Raw genomic sequence first — 17315 nt, 5'->3', positions numbered from 1 at the left:
TACTATCCTAAGTACAAATCAAAACAGGATTCCAACCTCCCCTCATTTTGAAGCATTCTAATCACCAGCAATCTAGCCCTTGTGATTTTTCTGTTCATGTCAGTGAGAGTCAAAACATTTCAATATAAAAATTGGGTGATGCCACCATGACGAATAAAATGCATTTTTTAAAAAGCAAAAATGATTTTCATTAAAATGAGGTTTTAACATTTTCCTATTTCATGCATGCTCTTTAAAAATAGCCGGATTTAAAGTGAAACCTAAGTTTAAGTCTCTGCTCTCTTAAACTGAATCCTTCACCCCCAAACTCTGTGTCTAAAATAAAAAAAAATGAGCCATGGAACAAAATGCCTTGTTTTTTGTGGTCCAGTATTTATGACTATACCGTATTTTTCGCTCTATAAGATGCACCAGACCATAAGACGCACCTAGTTTTTGGAGGAGAAAAGCAAGAAAAAATAATATTCTGAATCTCAGAAGCCAGAACAGCAAGAGGGATCGCTGCGCAGCGATCCCTCTTGCTGTTCTGGCTTCTGGGATAGCTGCGCAGCCTGTATTCGCTCCATAAGACGTACACACATTTCCCCTTACTTTTTGGGAGGGAAAAAGTGAGTCTTATAGAGCAAAAATTACGGTATATTATGTATGTGTAGGTTACAAATAGCATTTATTATTATGAACTTCAAAATGGAATTAGGCGCTGGAACTTCCTCTCCTCTTCCTGGACCCTGCTGTGCTCCTTCAATGAGCTGGGGTGAGGGGCCCTTATCCTGAACCACATTTTGGGACTTCATACCCTGCACTGACCCTTTTGCCGTTACTTATGCACACCGTTTGATAAAGACAAACGCATGGGGTCTGTTTAGACCCCATGCCTGCAAGATTCTGCCCATGGTGAGATCAGAAGCAGACTTCTGCTTTTCACTCTCTGTTTCCTATCATTTCCCCTTTTCCCTTTCCTCTAACGGTGAGTAGATGGTAGCAAACAAAGCGGGGCAATCCTACTTTTATGTGAATCAGGGAGAGGCCCAGCTCCTGATAGCCTCCTGAGTTAAGTATTGGGGGTAATGAACAAGCCTGCACAATGTTTAAACTGCATTCTCTTGCTTCTCCTTGGTCATTGTTCTGTTTTGTTTTGTTTTAAAAAAAATGTTATATATACACCATGCTGTATTTTCTATTTTACTGCATCTTCAGAGGTGGCACTTTTAATGTAAGGATGGCTCTCTTACGTTAATGTTAACTGTAGGGTTTAAAAAATAGTTCAGAACAGAGAACAAGACTGGCACACATTTCACAGTAGGACATGCCAGATATTTCAACCACATAAGGGGGTCCCAATTTGGCCAAATCCTGACTCTGCAGCTAATCTCACCCTTTGCCTGGACTCAGGATTTAAAAGAAGATGGATTGTTGTTTCCCTGTTCCAGGAGATATGATTTGATTTCTCTTTGTAGCAGTTTTCAGAACCACATACACAAATAAATGATTTCTGTGAGCCAAGCTAAAGTAAGAGTGTTGAAACCACTTACATGCCCAGATACTATTGGTGATAAAATGTGCCTCTAGCAAAAGCACACAATTGTGTATGTTTATTTAAAGAATAGCTGCAGGGGTGGTAAATCTGAAATTATATGCTGTGCCATAAATATGGGTGTGGGGCAGAAATTAAACACTTTATGCAATTATGCTGATGCTACTCTGATCTAAATGCCAACCACAATTGGTGTTTATGCTGGTAAATTCAGTTACGTTATGCAGGTTTAATTCATAATGACATGTAAGGTTACTGGTGCTAGAGGTGTGTGCAGAGACCAGTGATTTAACTGGTGCAAAATGCCTGTGTTACGTTTCTAAATTGGCTTAAGAATCTATTTAATTCTATCAGTGCAATTATTCTAAGTAAGGTATCATTTCAAGTACAGTTTGGCAGGAATTGTAGGTGGGAGTGAATCTAACATCAAGAATGAATTGTGAAATCATTTAACAGTAAAGGTTGAGTGATCAGCTTGAGGTTTTATTTTGCCTTTACACTAATGAGTAATTGATAGTGTTTGAATAACAACATGTAAAATATCAGACATGCAATTTTTTTTTGTTTATATGCAGAATAGATGTGCGTGGAGAAACCAATTTCTGAATATGTTTTTTTTCCAGCAGGAACTCCAAATGTCAGCAAAGATATTCAGGGAGGAATTGCCTTATTGTACCTTTGAGGGCCACTTATCAAATGCATTTGATTGAAAATGTTAATATGAGATGAAGCAAATGGGAAGCCAATTAGAATGTTAAATAAACAGTGCAGAATTGCACCGCTTTTGCTGACTATAGACGTGTGACATGAGACAGAGTCATTTTAGACGGTGTGTTGGATCTGACATTTAATGTTGATTAGAATAAGGGGAAATTGGGCATGAGAAATATACTTCAGCCTTTGAAATGTGAGGGGATCTATAGTTCCACATAAGCTTCAGTACAATATTTCCAGTATTCCAGTGCAGCTGGGTGTCCCCTTCTGTAAGTGCTTGGAAAAGAGAAGTGATTGGCCCGTGCAGTTCCTCAGCGGTGCTCTTGGACGTGGGAGGTGTGTCGCTATAATTGCGAGGGTTACACATACCAACACAGTCACAGCACTCTGTGCCCAGACACAACATGCGCTCCTTGCAACAGGAACAGTTCCCTTCAGCAGGCCGGCATTGACACAGCTCCTGTATTAAGCACTTGCTGACATCACTTGCACAGAGAGCCTTGTTGCAGCACATTGAGGATGGGATCCAGAAGAACAGCAGACTAATAAGTGCCACCGCTGTGTGGTACCACAACCTCATCTTTCTTGAAAGTGGGAGATTTCTGGAACTTTCAGACAGCACCCACAGCCGGGGCAGCAGCAGCAGCCCCTCGCCTCTGCCACCCTCCTTGCCTCCACTCGGTTGTGCAGGGCCAGGCAGCGGCGTGAGGCGCCTTAAAGGGCCCCTGCCTGCCTGCCTGGCACTCCAGACCCGGCTGTGAGAGGGAGGAGAAGGAGGCGGGAAAAGGAATGGCCGCCTCCATCTCTTCTTCCTCCTCCCCCCCCCCCACCATTCACATACACGCCCCGCCGCAAGGCGCCTGAGGAGAATTCTCCTCAGCATCGGGCCTGGAGGGAAAGGCCTCACCCTTTCTCACAGGCGGCATCGGCGCGGCGAAGGAAACGCCCTGGGTGTCGCCGTCGATGTTTGTATGCGTTGCCAATAAAAGGTTTGATGATGAATATTTCCAGTAGAGAGTTTTCGGAAAGGATGGTAATTGATAAATGTGGGTGTATTTGATGGAAGTGGAAGCATCTGACAGAAGAGACAGTGGCCTGGTTCGCACAAAACTCAACAGTGTGCTGTTTTGGTACATAATATATACATTTTGTTGAACACTTATAGAAAATGCATTAGAAGAAAATTCCAGCCTGCCCCACCAGTCCTGTAGTTTTTGTGTGTGTGTGAGTGAGAGAGAGGGAGAGAGAGAGAGAGAACGAACCCTTTGGCAGTATAGCATCCTTGTGTATTACAGCTGCTTACCTGTTATAAACTTAGATTTATTGTTGTTACAGGAGTCTATGGAGAGGAGAGTGAAACTGCACATTTTCAGAAGAGCGTCAAATTTTTAATTGCATAAATAAGATGCTGACTTAAGCAAGTGCTCAATTTCACACCACTAAAGTAAAGGATTCATAAAGGCCTGGATTTGCATAATTTAATTTTCTGCACAGAAGATACTGGAAATCAATAGCATGATTCATAGCCATACCATAGAATTGCCATGCTGCCATTCTTTGACTACTCAGGCTCCCGAGTACAAAGGATTTTACAATTGATTAAATTTTGAGTGCTGACGGGAGTGTTTTCTCCTCAGAATCTATAAACTGTTTAAACCTGTTCTCTTTACCCTTGTGCCACTGAAATGTCTTTTGGAGGGCCTGTGACTAAGGAATTATTAGCCGCTGCATTTCCCCTTTCTCCGAAAAGTGGCAGCCATTTTACATGCCAGGTTGCGTCATTTTCCTTTTGTCGGTGTGACAGGAGCATGTTCACGTCACATTCCTTGGTAGTTTGCTTGAATTTGATGTGGAGATGACGAGGCAGAGGGAAGATAAAGCTTGTCTACCTGTAATCCATTGCCCTGGCTTTGCCTCATATCTCCAGTTTATAGGAACATGAGAAGGTAGACCATATGGAGGGAAAATGTCCTACCCAGGCAGGTAGCTGCACCAGGAGGCAAGCAGGGAGTCAAGCTGCTGGCCCATCAAGGAACTTAGAGGGTGTATTTAAAAAACTTATACTGGGGGTGGGGAGAGCTCCTAGCCATAGGAATCGACTTCTGCTTCGCCTTTCTTCAGTTTTGCCCCCCAGCACCTCTACACAACACATACCTACTTAGCTAACAGAGGTAGTGATTGATTCTGAGTAGGACTTTGTCCACCCTGGTCCTTCTTTAATGCATTGATAATTCTCTGTTCCTGTTCATTTAAAAAAACAACCAAACACATTTTGTTTCATTTTGTTTGCACAATTCAGCCTTGGATATGTGTTTCTTTCTCTCTCTGTTTGTGTGTGTGTGTGTGTGTGTCTGCTTATTGTGAGAGGGAGCTGTGTTCTGTTTTCAAGCCGGGATTCTGCCTTTTCAGAAGCCCTACACCTCTAGTTTTGTTCAGCCAAGTGTATAGAAGCAATAAACAAAGATTTGCATGCCTAAAGCAGCTCCACAAATGCGGGGTTCTAATTTAAAAGAAAATAAAACATGCTAAGTTTTAAACAAAAAGCCCAAGGAAACTGCAGTGAAGCACAGAAGGAACAATGCAGCAAGTTTCTTTAGTTTATTTTTTGTTACTGATGAATCCGGTTTATTTAATTCTTGAAGGCAAACTTGCCCTTTGTTTTTTTAAGGAGGTCTCAGAAATCTTGTCAACGAACAGAAGCAAATCAGCAACAGAATGCCTCGTTTTTAAAAAAACCACAACCCACTAAAAGTGGGGAAATATCTACCTTTCTATAATGGCTAGCACTTGGGGCTTGCTATTCTATCCTCCTTGATAGATTATATTTTATAAACTCTTTCTCACTTTTAAACCGCAAGCAGTTCTAAATGCGTGTTCATGTAAATGAATGAGTATATAAAAATTCACCATAGCTTCCCTTTAATAGGGGAGGCTTATAGGATTTTAGCTGTGGAGGACACACTGCAAGACTATTTATTGGGTTTGCCCTTCTGATCAGTCGCTGTAGGGAATGCTACCATCCTTATGCTCTTGTCCGTTTCTTTCCCTAAACCTAACACAGTGCAGGCCTCTTCTCCCTTTAATCCTATGGGGTTGGCAGTAGCAGACAATACCTCAATGCCCCCTTAACCCTGCTGGTGATGTCCTTCGAAAACTGGACCCTGCAGACTGATTTGGAGAGAAGGAGTGGGAAGAAAATCGATTATGCTTTTGCAGTGGGGTGGTGTGACTTTGCAGCAGACTGTCCTGTAGATGGTACAGGGTCTGTGCAAGGTTTCACATGTCTCCAAAGTGCAGATCAAGTTGGCATTGGGTCAGAGGACACAGAAATGCTCTTCCTAAAGTTATAGGAGTTTGCTATGCAGAGAGGTCAGCTTCCTAAAGTTATAGGAGGTTGCTGTCCAGCTACGGCACCCATGTCGTGTCCCCACATATACTTGGGGTCTACTGCCTGTGTGAGATGGAGTGGCATTCATGTTGACCCACACAAAGTCACTTTGCTTAAAGAGTAGCTTTTCCTTCTCTTTCTTTTCCTTTTTGGTATTTGTCAGGAGAGTGGTTTTATTGCTAGCGGGTTATTCATCCTGCTGTGTCAAGGCGATCTGCGGAAGGTATCATGTCTGCCAGTAAGTTTTGTCTGGCGAGGGGCAGGCATCGAAAGGAGCTCTGTCACATGATGATTAATTCATCATCGTAATAACTGTGCCTTGAGTTCTGTTATTTTCAGCTGTATAGAGGCTGTTGATCTGATGATCTAATGATTTCAATAATGCCTAAATGATTTAATTTTCAGTCAGTGGCTGTCACTTGGCTAATAGCTTGTGCTTCTTCCTTTCCCCCCTCAGCTTTGACTGAAGGTTATGACGGCTCCCTGCATGAAAGCAGACATGGCAGCTCAGTGCAAATCCGGCGGCGGAAGGCATCCGGGGATCTTTACTGGGCATATTCAGGTAAGAGAAAAAGAACGTTGCTTACCCCTTGCAAGGTAACATGCCGAAACAAAAAATTTGCCAGCGTCTAAGGAGGAACAGGCTCGTTCGGGAGGAGGCCCATGCATGCAGACTCGTTTTCTGTTGCATCCATTTCCCAATGCCACAGAGACATGCTGGTTGCTTAAAAAGCAGCAAACGGCTCTGGCAGCGTGTGAAGATTGGTGGCATGTGAGCCTTTGGAGGAAATCAGCTGATGCTATTTAATGCTTCAGGGTTTTGTTTGTCTGCCCTGCTGTATTTTATTAATGGTTGGTTTTAAGTATCCTGCTTTATTATGGCTTTATGTTCAATGGAATGTATTATGTCGGGAACCAACCCTGTGATAAACGATAGCTTGGCAAATTTGGCACGACACAGGCATAACCTTTCATGTTTCTTCTTTTGTTTCTGGCCATTGTGCCTCAATGAGTAATATTTCTGCAAACTAGCACTTGCCTTGGATGCAACCCATTGGAACGGATTCAGTGCAGCGCTAAGGAGATTGCTCCACCAGCACATGAATTTCTGCTTGCCTGATGAAGCGATCTCACCTCCCCCTTGCATCCTGTTCTGGGGGTTCTTCCAGCCCCTCCCCCAGACAATTTGGAGGGGGGGGGAGATATTGTGAGAGGGAGAGCGCTTTGTGGAAGCTTCTGCTAGCAGGACTGGTTAGTTGAATCCCACCCTTTGTCTCACCAGTGATCATACACTTCCATCAGGCCCAGTCATCCTTCCTCTTGCCAGTTCCACCCATTAAAGGGATTCCTGCTACCCCAAGTTTTTCTCTGTCTTATAAGCCTGATCATTGAAACAAAGTAGGCTTCAGTACAATTTGTCAACCAATTAGCTTCCACTTGAATCTGAAGCTAGTTTTAGTAAATGATTGCAGACAATTCAACTCACACTTGTTATACTTTGATTCTATGAAAACCAACGTGATTTAAATTAACTCCACTGTTTTCTGGAATTGTGCCCATTGTCATGATAAATCTACTTCACATCTTAAATGTATTTTGCTATTCTAATATAATACTGTGCAGCAATGGTTGAAATTTAAGTTCATAAACAGATGAAATGGATAGTATTTTTCTACCTTTTTTTGTCTTACTAGAATTAAAATGGAATCTTAAGTGATGAATGGGATATTTATTTAGTTTTTATTACTGAAAATGTGTTGGAAGATTCACTTCATCCTTTTATAGGAAAGAAAAGGGCTTAAAGAAAGCATTTAGCCACATATTTCAAAAGTCTTTTAAGTAGTTTTTCACTTCTGGATGTTTTATTGCTAACTGGTAATCCATATTATGCAGCTTTGTGTGTGGCAGTTCTCTAGAAGACACTCAACTCTTTTTTGTTTTGATGAAGCTACTCCTGCCCACCACCAAACACATTCATACACAGAAAGGAGGTCAGTTTTTATCGTCATGTGAGACAGGGCCTTTCAGTTGTGGCCTCACAGTTTGGGAACATCTTCTCTCGGCAAATACAATTGACAGATTGAACCCCTCCTTATTGTCATTTAGGTGGGCCTTGAAACATTTTTCTTCCATATTTCTTTTGTTGGCATCTGTCTCGAGAGACAGTGGGAGTGCGCACCCAGAGGTGAAGTCAAACCACTTCGTCAGCAGCACTGAAGTAACCTCCTGGGGCAGAAGCCTGGGCAGTGTGTATGGAGGTTCTGGGACCCCAGATGACAAGACCTGCCTCTCAGCCTCGCTGATGCGATCCAAAAGAAATCAGAGTAATATGTTTGGCACCAGCTTGGCTGCAGGATTTGCCAGAAGGAGGCACCATCCAGCTGTCTTAGAGACTCCATTCTGGATTTATGTAGGGTTTACTCCTCAGCCTTTTCTTCTCCCAAAGATCTCTCACAAGGCTAGACGGGCGATCTTTCCAGGTTGATGAGCCCCAGCTGCTCCTACGTTTCTTTTAGATTATGTATTATTTTCTACTGAGTGGCCTGTTTTAGCCTCTAGGTTGAGTGACTTGCTGAAATTGATGGTGTGCATTCACTCCTGCTTATTATCGCATGCTGCATTATTGAGATATTGTATATGTTTTTAGCTGATTTCATCAGATCTTGCAAGCTGCCTTTGGGCAGGACGGCATTTCGAAAGGCATCTAACAGATTTATTGAGTAAATAATAAATACACAAGTCCAACAAAATAATAATAGCCTCTTGTCGGGTATGCCTTTCCTGTACATTCCTAATCAGTAATTACAGTTTATTTGTTGGGCTTGGTAGATACACCCCCATCCCGTGATGATTTTTTTGTCCATTGACTTAATCTCTAGATTCCACTGAGCAGAAAAGCGAAGAGGGGGAAGGCCAATCTTTCTTTGTCTCGTATAGAACTGGTAGCAATTTCTCCGTTTTCAATCAAATGCAATTCCACCTGATTAGTGCAATCTATCTGAAATTCCTTTATGTCACAATTGTTGGTTGAAATAAGGAGTGAACGGGCGGGGGTGTGTGGAAGCAGGCGAGAGACACTGACTGGCTCTTGCCAAGGAACTGAGAGGATTTATTGCCAAGTTGTCCTCGTTGTGTCAGGTAAGAGCGGCAGCTTGGAATGGCCTTCTGTTATTTGGTTGATGGCTTTGCAATAATAATAGCATTAGAACAGCACGGTCTGTAACTTAATTCCAATGGAAACGCTTTCAACAATTGTCGGAAGACATGCTGGATGCTATCCAGGTAGCACAGTGGACAGCTACTTCAGAGCCACTTAGTGGTGGCATATGAGGTAGGGCTGGATGAAGGCAAAGTGTGAACTGTGATTCCCAGCAGGAGTTGTTGTTTCCAGTTCAGCTGTTGAGCAGCTGCTGATGTCTGCATCTGCGAGAGAGACTGCATATTTATTTGTTAATGTACGTTGATATCCTAGCCTTCACCCCACCCCCACCCCGCCCACAGGACCTTAGTGTGGAGTGCTCAGGGTTCCCTAGCAATTTTCCATACAAATGTTGGCTATGCACTGAACATAGGAAAATAAAAAGTTGTCTCATGCTGAGTTAGGCCTTTGCTTGCACTGACTGGCAGCATTTCTCCAGGGCTCCAGACACACGTCTAGTAATTTCAGTGGGTCTACTCTGAGTAGGACTAGCAATGGTTACAGCTCAATGTGTCATTGGTGGCAAATTAGAAAGAAGGCATATTGTTCCTAAACATTCTTTAGAAAAACAATGTTTAGAAAATTAAATGCTATAATATCTGCTGTCTGGGGGCCTTTACATGCAGAAGGTCCAAGATTCAGCCACACCCATAGACACACTACCCTTCCCCAAACACCCTCATACATATTCACACTTTCTTTTTGTCCACAGGCAAAATCGTTACCTGTGAGAACAAAGAGGTATCTGAAGGGGTCATTAATTCATGCCAGTCTTTTTTTTTTTTTACCATGCCCTCTAAGCTAATATATGGGTTGACTCCATGAAGGAAGAAAAAAATGTTATAAAGACAAAGGTTAGGAGAAAGATACTATTTTGGCATTAAAACAGATTCTTCTCCCCTGTCTATCCCTCTCCTTGCTCCCAGTTTACATGAAAAATCTTTGATAAGATTTGTCTGTCATCCTTTGCCCACGCAGCAACTAGGACTAGATTTCCCATTAAGTCCCCCCCCCCCTTATGCTGTGACGAAGAGGGCAGATACTGGATGTATCTTTATTTGGAGCACAGGACAATGAGATGAAGTTGGCAGTTCTCTCTCTTCTGTCTTCTCAGTGATATTTTTGGTTACGTCCTCAGGCGGGACCTTCCTCGTCTTTTCTTAGCTTGTGTACTTATTAAGACTATCTTTAGAAAGTTTCATGGAACATAGTGGTGACATTATTTGTGTGTGTGTGTGTGTGTGTGTGTGTGTGTGTGTGTGTGATTGGCAGAGCCAGATTTAGGTTTGATGAGGCCCTAAGCTACGGAAGGTAATGGGGCCCTTTATATGTTCCAACTGTCCTTTGTCAACAACAAATGGTTGCTGTTTTTTGTGTTGAATATATGCTATATGGTAATTTATGGACCTAATAGGTATCTAAAGCCATTTGCATGTGTTGCCATGCAACCAGTCCATGCAGAATGTAGGCACCCTATATATAGAAATGAGCAAACCAGTGATATTTTAGGGAGCAGGCTAGCAGGCGGGGCCCATGACTTACATCATAGGAGCCTACACAACACAAAACACTGTTACTGTATGTAGGTTTTGTTTTATTTGTTTCTTATCTTGTATTTTGGAAATGTACATCCAGTTTTTTCCCCTTTAATTTTTTTTTGGGCCCCCAAGAGAGTGGGACCCTAAGCTATAGCTTGTTCAGCTTATATGTAAATCCAGCACTGGTGATGGGGGCTGTTTTCAGATATCACATATGTGAGGGATTCACCAACGTTTTCTATGAGAGTGAGTGTCAAAAGATGTTCTCCCTTCAATTTGTGGCCACAGAATACACCCGAGGCCATGACTGCAGATTGCTGACATGGAGGAATGATGGTGTAATGCAGATATCTCCTCTTAATACAGTATAGCAGCTGGAGGCAAGAGAGAGCAATCAAATATCTCTAATCACTTATATACCAGTCACTAAGCATCTGTGTATTATTGGGAGCAGCCAAGGAGACATACGTCCTGGGCAAATGGGGGACTCCTGGTCAATAAAGTTTTCTGCTTCCACTGAGGACAGTAATCTGCCCTTGCTGGAGTACTAAGCCAAACAAGGCATGGGTGGAGACTGAACACTTCAAATGACTCTCCTGGATTGATTGATTGATTGATTGATTATTTTATTTTTATTTTTTATATCCCACCTTTTTCTCCAAGGAGTTCAAGGTGGCATGCATGACTTTCCCCGCTCTCCGTATCATTTCCGGGACAACTCAGTGAAAGTTGGTGGCTGGCCCAAGGTCACGCAGAGAGCTTCATGGCTGATTTGAACCCTGGTCTCCCAAGTCCTAGTCCAACTCCCTAATCATTACATCACTGGCTCTCTTGGTTGCTAGAGAAAGGGACTGTGGAGGCATAGACAGATTTGATTATTATTATTATTATTATGAATTTCATTTCTATATCAATTATATGTGATTTCTTGTCAAGTGTAGTGTGTGAAAGGAGAACCCATGGGCCAAAATGTTGTTTGAATCAGTAGCTGTATGAATACTAGATTGTAAAATATGATTTCAATATTAATTCAACATAACATCAATAATAAAGATCTCCCACTCCCCAAAATAGGTCTTTCAGCAAATTATCAATGTCTGCTTTTAAGACCACATTGACCCAGAGCCATTTGGGGGAAAAGAATCCTCCATTTTCTTTTAATGAGCTGTAATACTTTTATGGTGTTAGTGTTAGTTGATTTGGTGTGTTGCTTGGACAGGAAATGGTGGCTAAATTATATAAATATATAAAAGGAATAAGAGGTGCTGCTTTTGCTTAAGGAACATGTAGTATACCACATGACTAAAGAATAAAGAATCAGTGAACAAACCAACCAAGAATAATTGGCCTGAGACTTGGGATGCTGTGAAACATAGCTGGATATTGTAGAGACCAGCGGCAGTTGGGGCATAGAGGTTTGAACTGTGTTATTGTAAAAATGTGAAAACTGTAGTCGTAGTAGTGGGGGTTGCATTTAGAATTCAAAAACTCCCTTTGGGATGATGTGCACTTGCAGAAAATCAGGTTATATTTGTTGGTCTGGAAGAAAAACAGATGAAATCAGGGGAACTTGTGTACCTGCCTGGCATATTTTGAAAAACAATAATTTAACAAACCTCATATTTTAAAAAACAAATAACATTCCAAAACAATATATACATCACGAACACATCCAAACAATGTAACCACACATCACAGTGCATGAGAACATCAAATCCCAGGTGCAAGTGAGGAGAAGGATTTTTGTTATTATATTTTTGCATTTCTCTTAACATTCAGTCATCCTGGGAACTATGAGCAGGATTCAGCTAATGATCCCCACTACCAGAAGCCTGCACAATAATTTCTGCTAGCGCAGTTGGGTTTCCCCGCTCACCCCTGCTGTTCCCCCCCAACTGGCTCAGGGAGGGGGTGTCAGGAGAATAGCACACAGTGGAAGGAGAGGAGAGATTGTTCCATCGGGCAAGCAGAGTTCTTCCCTATCCTTACAAGTTTCACCTCCCGACTCTGGCATACTGTTTACAAATCCAAACGAACATTTTATGAGTTCCATATCTGTGTATACACCTGGCTGGAACGTAAGTTTCACCATCTTCCCAATTAACAAAAGAAATAAAACCACTTGTTGTTAGGAATGAATCTGTTGCCTTTGGGGTTTGTGGTGCCTTGTAGTAGCATGCTAGCTTCTCTCCCAAGGCATCTTTAATGATCTGAAGGGACAACCAGAGGACCCACATTATTCACATATCTGTAGAAAAATGTATGCTTGTACCTATAGTGCATGGCGGGTAAAGGGCAGCAATATACATACAGGTGAGAAATCAGTGGCTTTCTTTTGAAGGCTCCAGTCACAGAGGAAGTGTGTCAGGCTATCCTTCAAAACAATTGATTTCTTCCAAGATGCTCTTCTCAAAACAAACATTGGATGGAAATTGAAGGCTTAGTAATTTTTTAAGAATGCATTTTTACATAATGGCAACAGCAGTCGTAGTTCTGTTAATATAACCCACATTTAAGCCCTATGTGGAAAGATAAGGCTTATCTCAGGGCTTGACTACTGTATTTGACTGCTTTGATTGTTTTATAACAAGAGATAAGAGACTTCTTGGTCTTAATTCAATAGCAAGGAGGAGGAATTGTTAGCAGCACTACTAACATGACCTTGTGCACATCTCAAACCTTTGAAACATCTTTCTATTATAAATAGGCCTATTGGAGTGGATGGGAGTTAACCATAGAAATAGACGTTAACTTCAACCCTGAAGGTCAGCTGTTTGTCTGCTTGCATAAAACTGCTGAACTGGTGCTTAAATATGAATAGGAGAATACATGTTCAGGTTTTTGCCACAAGTGACTGCACTTGCTGGGGAGAGTTATGTTCTTAGATAAGGAATAGCCAACATGCTGTACTTCGGGTGTTGTTGCGCGACAGTTCCTGTGAATACTAGCATGGCTAGTGGTCAGGGATGTTCTGAATTGTAGTCCAGCAATATCTGGATGGCATCCTGTTGGCTGTGCCTCTGTTGAACATTTAGCTCCAGAGCTTTCCTGACATGGATCCATCTGCCTTGCAGAATCAGTTGTGGTGTCTGACTTCTTTCTTTGGCGATCACTCATAGCCGAGTAAGATTATCTTCCATAAACATGGTTTTAACAGTGACTCCGTAAGTGACTGTGGAGGCCAATTCTGGATCCACACGTCCTTCTACAGTGGGGACATTGGTTTCCGGGTGGGAGTTGATCACGGTGTGGATTTGCCAAGTGAGCCTTCCTCTTAGTACGTTTCTCCCTTGTGTCCTGAGTCTAGTCCAACTCCCTGCAAATACAGGTTATAATTGAGCATGTCATACTTTCATTTTTTATTTATTGAATCCTGCCAAAGAGCCGAGGGTGGCAGATAAGGAAGCTGAAACAATTAGCTAAAGAAATCTTGGATTCCTCAGCCTCCATCTCTACAATTCTATGATTCTGTGTTGTGGTTCCTGTGTTGCAGGGGATTGGACTAAATGACCATTGGGATCCCTTCCAATTATGCTATTCTATGATTCTATCTTCAAGTTATGGGGCTGTTATCCATGCAACCACATAGATGTCAAATTGGGAGTTGAAAAGTGGAGGCTAGGGATTCAAAGATGTAATCCTGACTTCAGTGCATGAGATGCTAGTAGAACATGTCAAATAATCTATTGCACCTGGAGGAAAAAGGAGGAGTTACTGGTATTCATTGAGGAATGATTAAGGGCCACACTTGAATGAATCAAGCACTTCGCCCAGTCTGTAATATAAAAATAGCAATGAAGTTAATACTTAGCTCTGTCAGCTGAATAACGTTTTTAAAGTCTATGAACATCCTTGCATTTAATGGATTAATTAACCAATTAAATATTATATGATCTCAACAAAGATTAATTCTGGGATATGAATTGTGCTTTTACCTTGGCTGTACAACTAGGGAAAAGCGCTTATTATTTGGGAATCTTAGAAGTCACTTTTACCAATGTGGAGAAGCACTAGGGAACAACCATTTGTACAACTTGAAAGGTGTTGATGGGGCTACTATTTGGAGAAAGGAGACACACACTTCATTCCGTAAGACAAATGTAACAGGATGTGCTGTGCCCAGTGTCTGAATCTAAAGGGCTCATATCACTTAGACTGACCTTCTGTATTTTTATATTTCCAATAAATATATTAATTGCAACAATTAAGCAGTGCTTTCAGCCTTCACGACGATAACCTTCCTTCCTTTTTTTGTCAAGGTAACTACTTTATTCTGTCGGCCTATCTGCTTGATCTACCTAATTAGTCAACGACACGTATGTGGCTGTTATTAACTAAAGTGTCTAAATGCCTTAAATCTTTAATGCTGTTCTCATCAAAGGTTCTTTTGAGGTAGGACGGTATTGCCTTCTGCATTCTAACTAACTGAACTCAGAAGAATTTATTTAGTCGCCTAAGGTCACATATGAAGGGTGTGACCAATTTTCCTCAGGAGCGTTTTGGTCTTAGAGCGTATACCAAATCTTTGGACTTCCAGGTGTCGCAGGCCTACAAATACCACCACCCCTTATCCTTGGCTAGGCTGGTGAGGGCTGATGGAAACCAGCAACACCCAAAGGATTACAGGTTCCTTAGCCCTGGCCTATAGAGACTACGAAGCTTCCACCCTCAGCATCTTGGTAGCCTCTGTCAAGCTAAGAACATAAGAAAAGCCAATGGCTCTTTGAGTTCAGCATCCAGTTCTCAAGGTGGTTGAGCAGATGGCTATGGGCAGTGCTTTAAAAAAAATATGTTTAGGGGTACTGTCATTTTGACTCAAGAAAGTCACCATTTTATAGTTCAAATATGGGGAAAAATAGTTTCTTCTTCCGTTAGATTCACAAAATGTTTAGGGGTATGTGTACCCCTGTGGCCCCCCAGAAAAAAAAGCACTGGCTATGGGAAGCCTGAAGAAAGGCAGGATCTGAGCACAACAGCTTCTTTCCACTTCCGATTCCCAGAAATTGGGAATCCTACCAATTGGATGGAGGGGTTTTACTACATATTAGAAGTAGATGGATGGACCATGTTTACATATCTATTCAAAACAAAAGACATTCACACAACCTTAGTAATAAAATCCTTGCTTTACAATGCTTACAAGGCGGGCAGGTTGACTTCCTTTTTAGCACCTTACCCGATCTTGCCGAATTCCCAGAAATAATTTTCCCTTTTAAGTCCAATTACCGTGTTACGGGTCATTACTTTGATCCAAAAGTTCAAAAGAAGAAGTTAACGCTCTCCGCCCATGGCATGCGGCTTCACTCAGCAGGGGAAGCAGTCGAACTCTCAGCACCACACCTCCCTCCGTCCCCCGTTCCGAAGCCTTTATAAAGGCTTCTTTGCAGGTCGGGGGCGCGCGCAAATGGTGCCCACCGAGTCACCAGGTCCACAGGCTTCAGCGCCTGTGGTTTCTAAGGGTCCCCGCGTCGCCGCCGCGGCAGAACCCGACCCCTGTTGAGCAGATTCCCTCCGGAGCTTGGAGGGAATCCGCCATTAGACGATGGCGCCAACCCGGAAGTCCTGATGATTCTGGCTTTCCTGTCTCAATGATAAAAATCCAAATGTTAGAAAGATTTAACACCTTTTGTAAGTCTGGGGAAATGAAACAAAACCATAGGCAGCTGGGTCTTCTCTTCTGTGACTATTTCACATATTCTTGATATTAGAATCCCTTGTGTCCTTTCAGTTTAAGCCTTGGTAAAAATGTTCCTTTTTAACCAAACTTCTCCCTTAAATCTTTTAGTGTTTTCTCATCCTATTGGCAAAAATGTCATACTGGTTTTTAAATCTGTGGCCTTATTAGAAAAATAAGTATGCACGCCTTGCAGTGTAGTCCTGTAACTTTTACTCTGATGTAAGTCCCATTCCATGTAGCGGGCTTACTCCCAGGTAAGCATGTTTTGGATTGGAGCCTTAACAAATTATAGTGAGAGGAGCAGCTATTTAGGATCATTGTCCCCTTGATAAGGTTGGTAAGGAAGCATAAACTTACAATTTATGCTGTGACTTAATACAGATGAAATGTAGCATAAGCCTTTACATATCTATTCAGACATAAGTCCCACTAAATTCAGAGGTGCTTACACCCAGGCATAGGATTGCTGCCTCAATATGTGGGCACAGGATTGCAGCCCTAATAATTGAGCCGTGAGTGTCAAGTGCTACAAAAAAGAAAAAAGAAAAAACCAACAGAGGTTTCACTTGCCTATGCAGTGACCGTAAAGGTAGCAAGCGAGCTTGGTAGCAGCACTATTACAATAGCTAAAATGTTAAATAATAATAAAAACTTAATAGAATCTTATTTGCATCAGAACTCTTGGGCCATATAAATACACTGAAAGAAAACAGCTCTGGAATAATTGAAGGTGTAAAATAATTGTCCTCATTTTGGGGACTAAAGCCTATCACTGTGTTACATCTCTGATGCACATTGAAACCTGCTAGATACTAATCTTACAAAGATGTGACTGGAATTGATTTTTCAATGCAGTGCTTTTCCTTCAACAGCAGAATCCCTATGGAAAAATACCTGCCAGAGTGGAAAATGCCCAGTAGGACTGGGCAATGTATCACTTCATCGTCCAAAATCAGTTTGAAGTCTACATTTTGATAACAGTTTCATAGTGTTTGACATTATCGATATCTCTCGAATCACTGTGTGTGCGTGATGTAAAAAACAGTGATATGGGGAAAACTGTGAAGCCGGTCATGACTTCTCTCATGATACCTGCTGCCCTTGTTGATCTAGACCCTTAAGTAGTAGCAGTTGCTAGGTAGGACATTACCCCATTCGCCTCTACATAGTTACATCCTTATTTCAGACATCGTGATATATCAGTATATTGTGATATTTAGCTGATCATATATCATGATGTTGAAAACCAGATATCGCCCAGCCCT

At 42.0% G+C, this 17315-nt stretch overlaps 1 protein-coding gene across 7 annotated transcripts in view; it reads left to right on the top strand.

Moving 5' to 3' along the window:
• PTPRG (protein tyrosine phosphatase receptor type G) overlaps positions 1–17315 on the top strand; it is a 537375-nt gene that overhangs the window by 110696 nt on the left and 409364 nt on the right. For 6 of the 7 annotated variants that reach the window (XM_053378352.1, XM_053378351.1, XM_053378348.1 and 3 more), the window contains exon 2: positions 6094–6198. The exons of the other annotated variant lie outside the window; for it this stretch is intronic. In XM_053378352.1, the coding sequence (XP_053234327.1) occupies positions 6094–6198 (105 nt within the window). The remainder of the gene's footprint in view (positions 1–6093; positions 6199–17315) is intronic. 7 annotated transcript variants of the gene reach the window in all.

Source organism: Podarcis raffonei, chromosome 2 (assembly GCF_027172205.1).
Source record: "Podarcis raffonei isolate rPodRaf1 chromosome 2, rPodRaf1.pri, whole genome shotgun sequence".
Lineage (NCBI taxonomy): Eukaryota > Metazoa > Chordata > Lepidosauria > Squamata > Lacertidae > Podarcis > Podarcis raffonei.
Note: the sequence above shows the minus strand (reverse complement) of the source record. Positions and strands in the feature narration are given on the sequence as shown.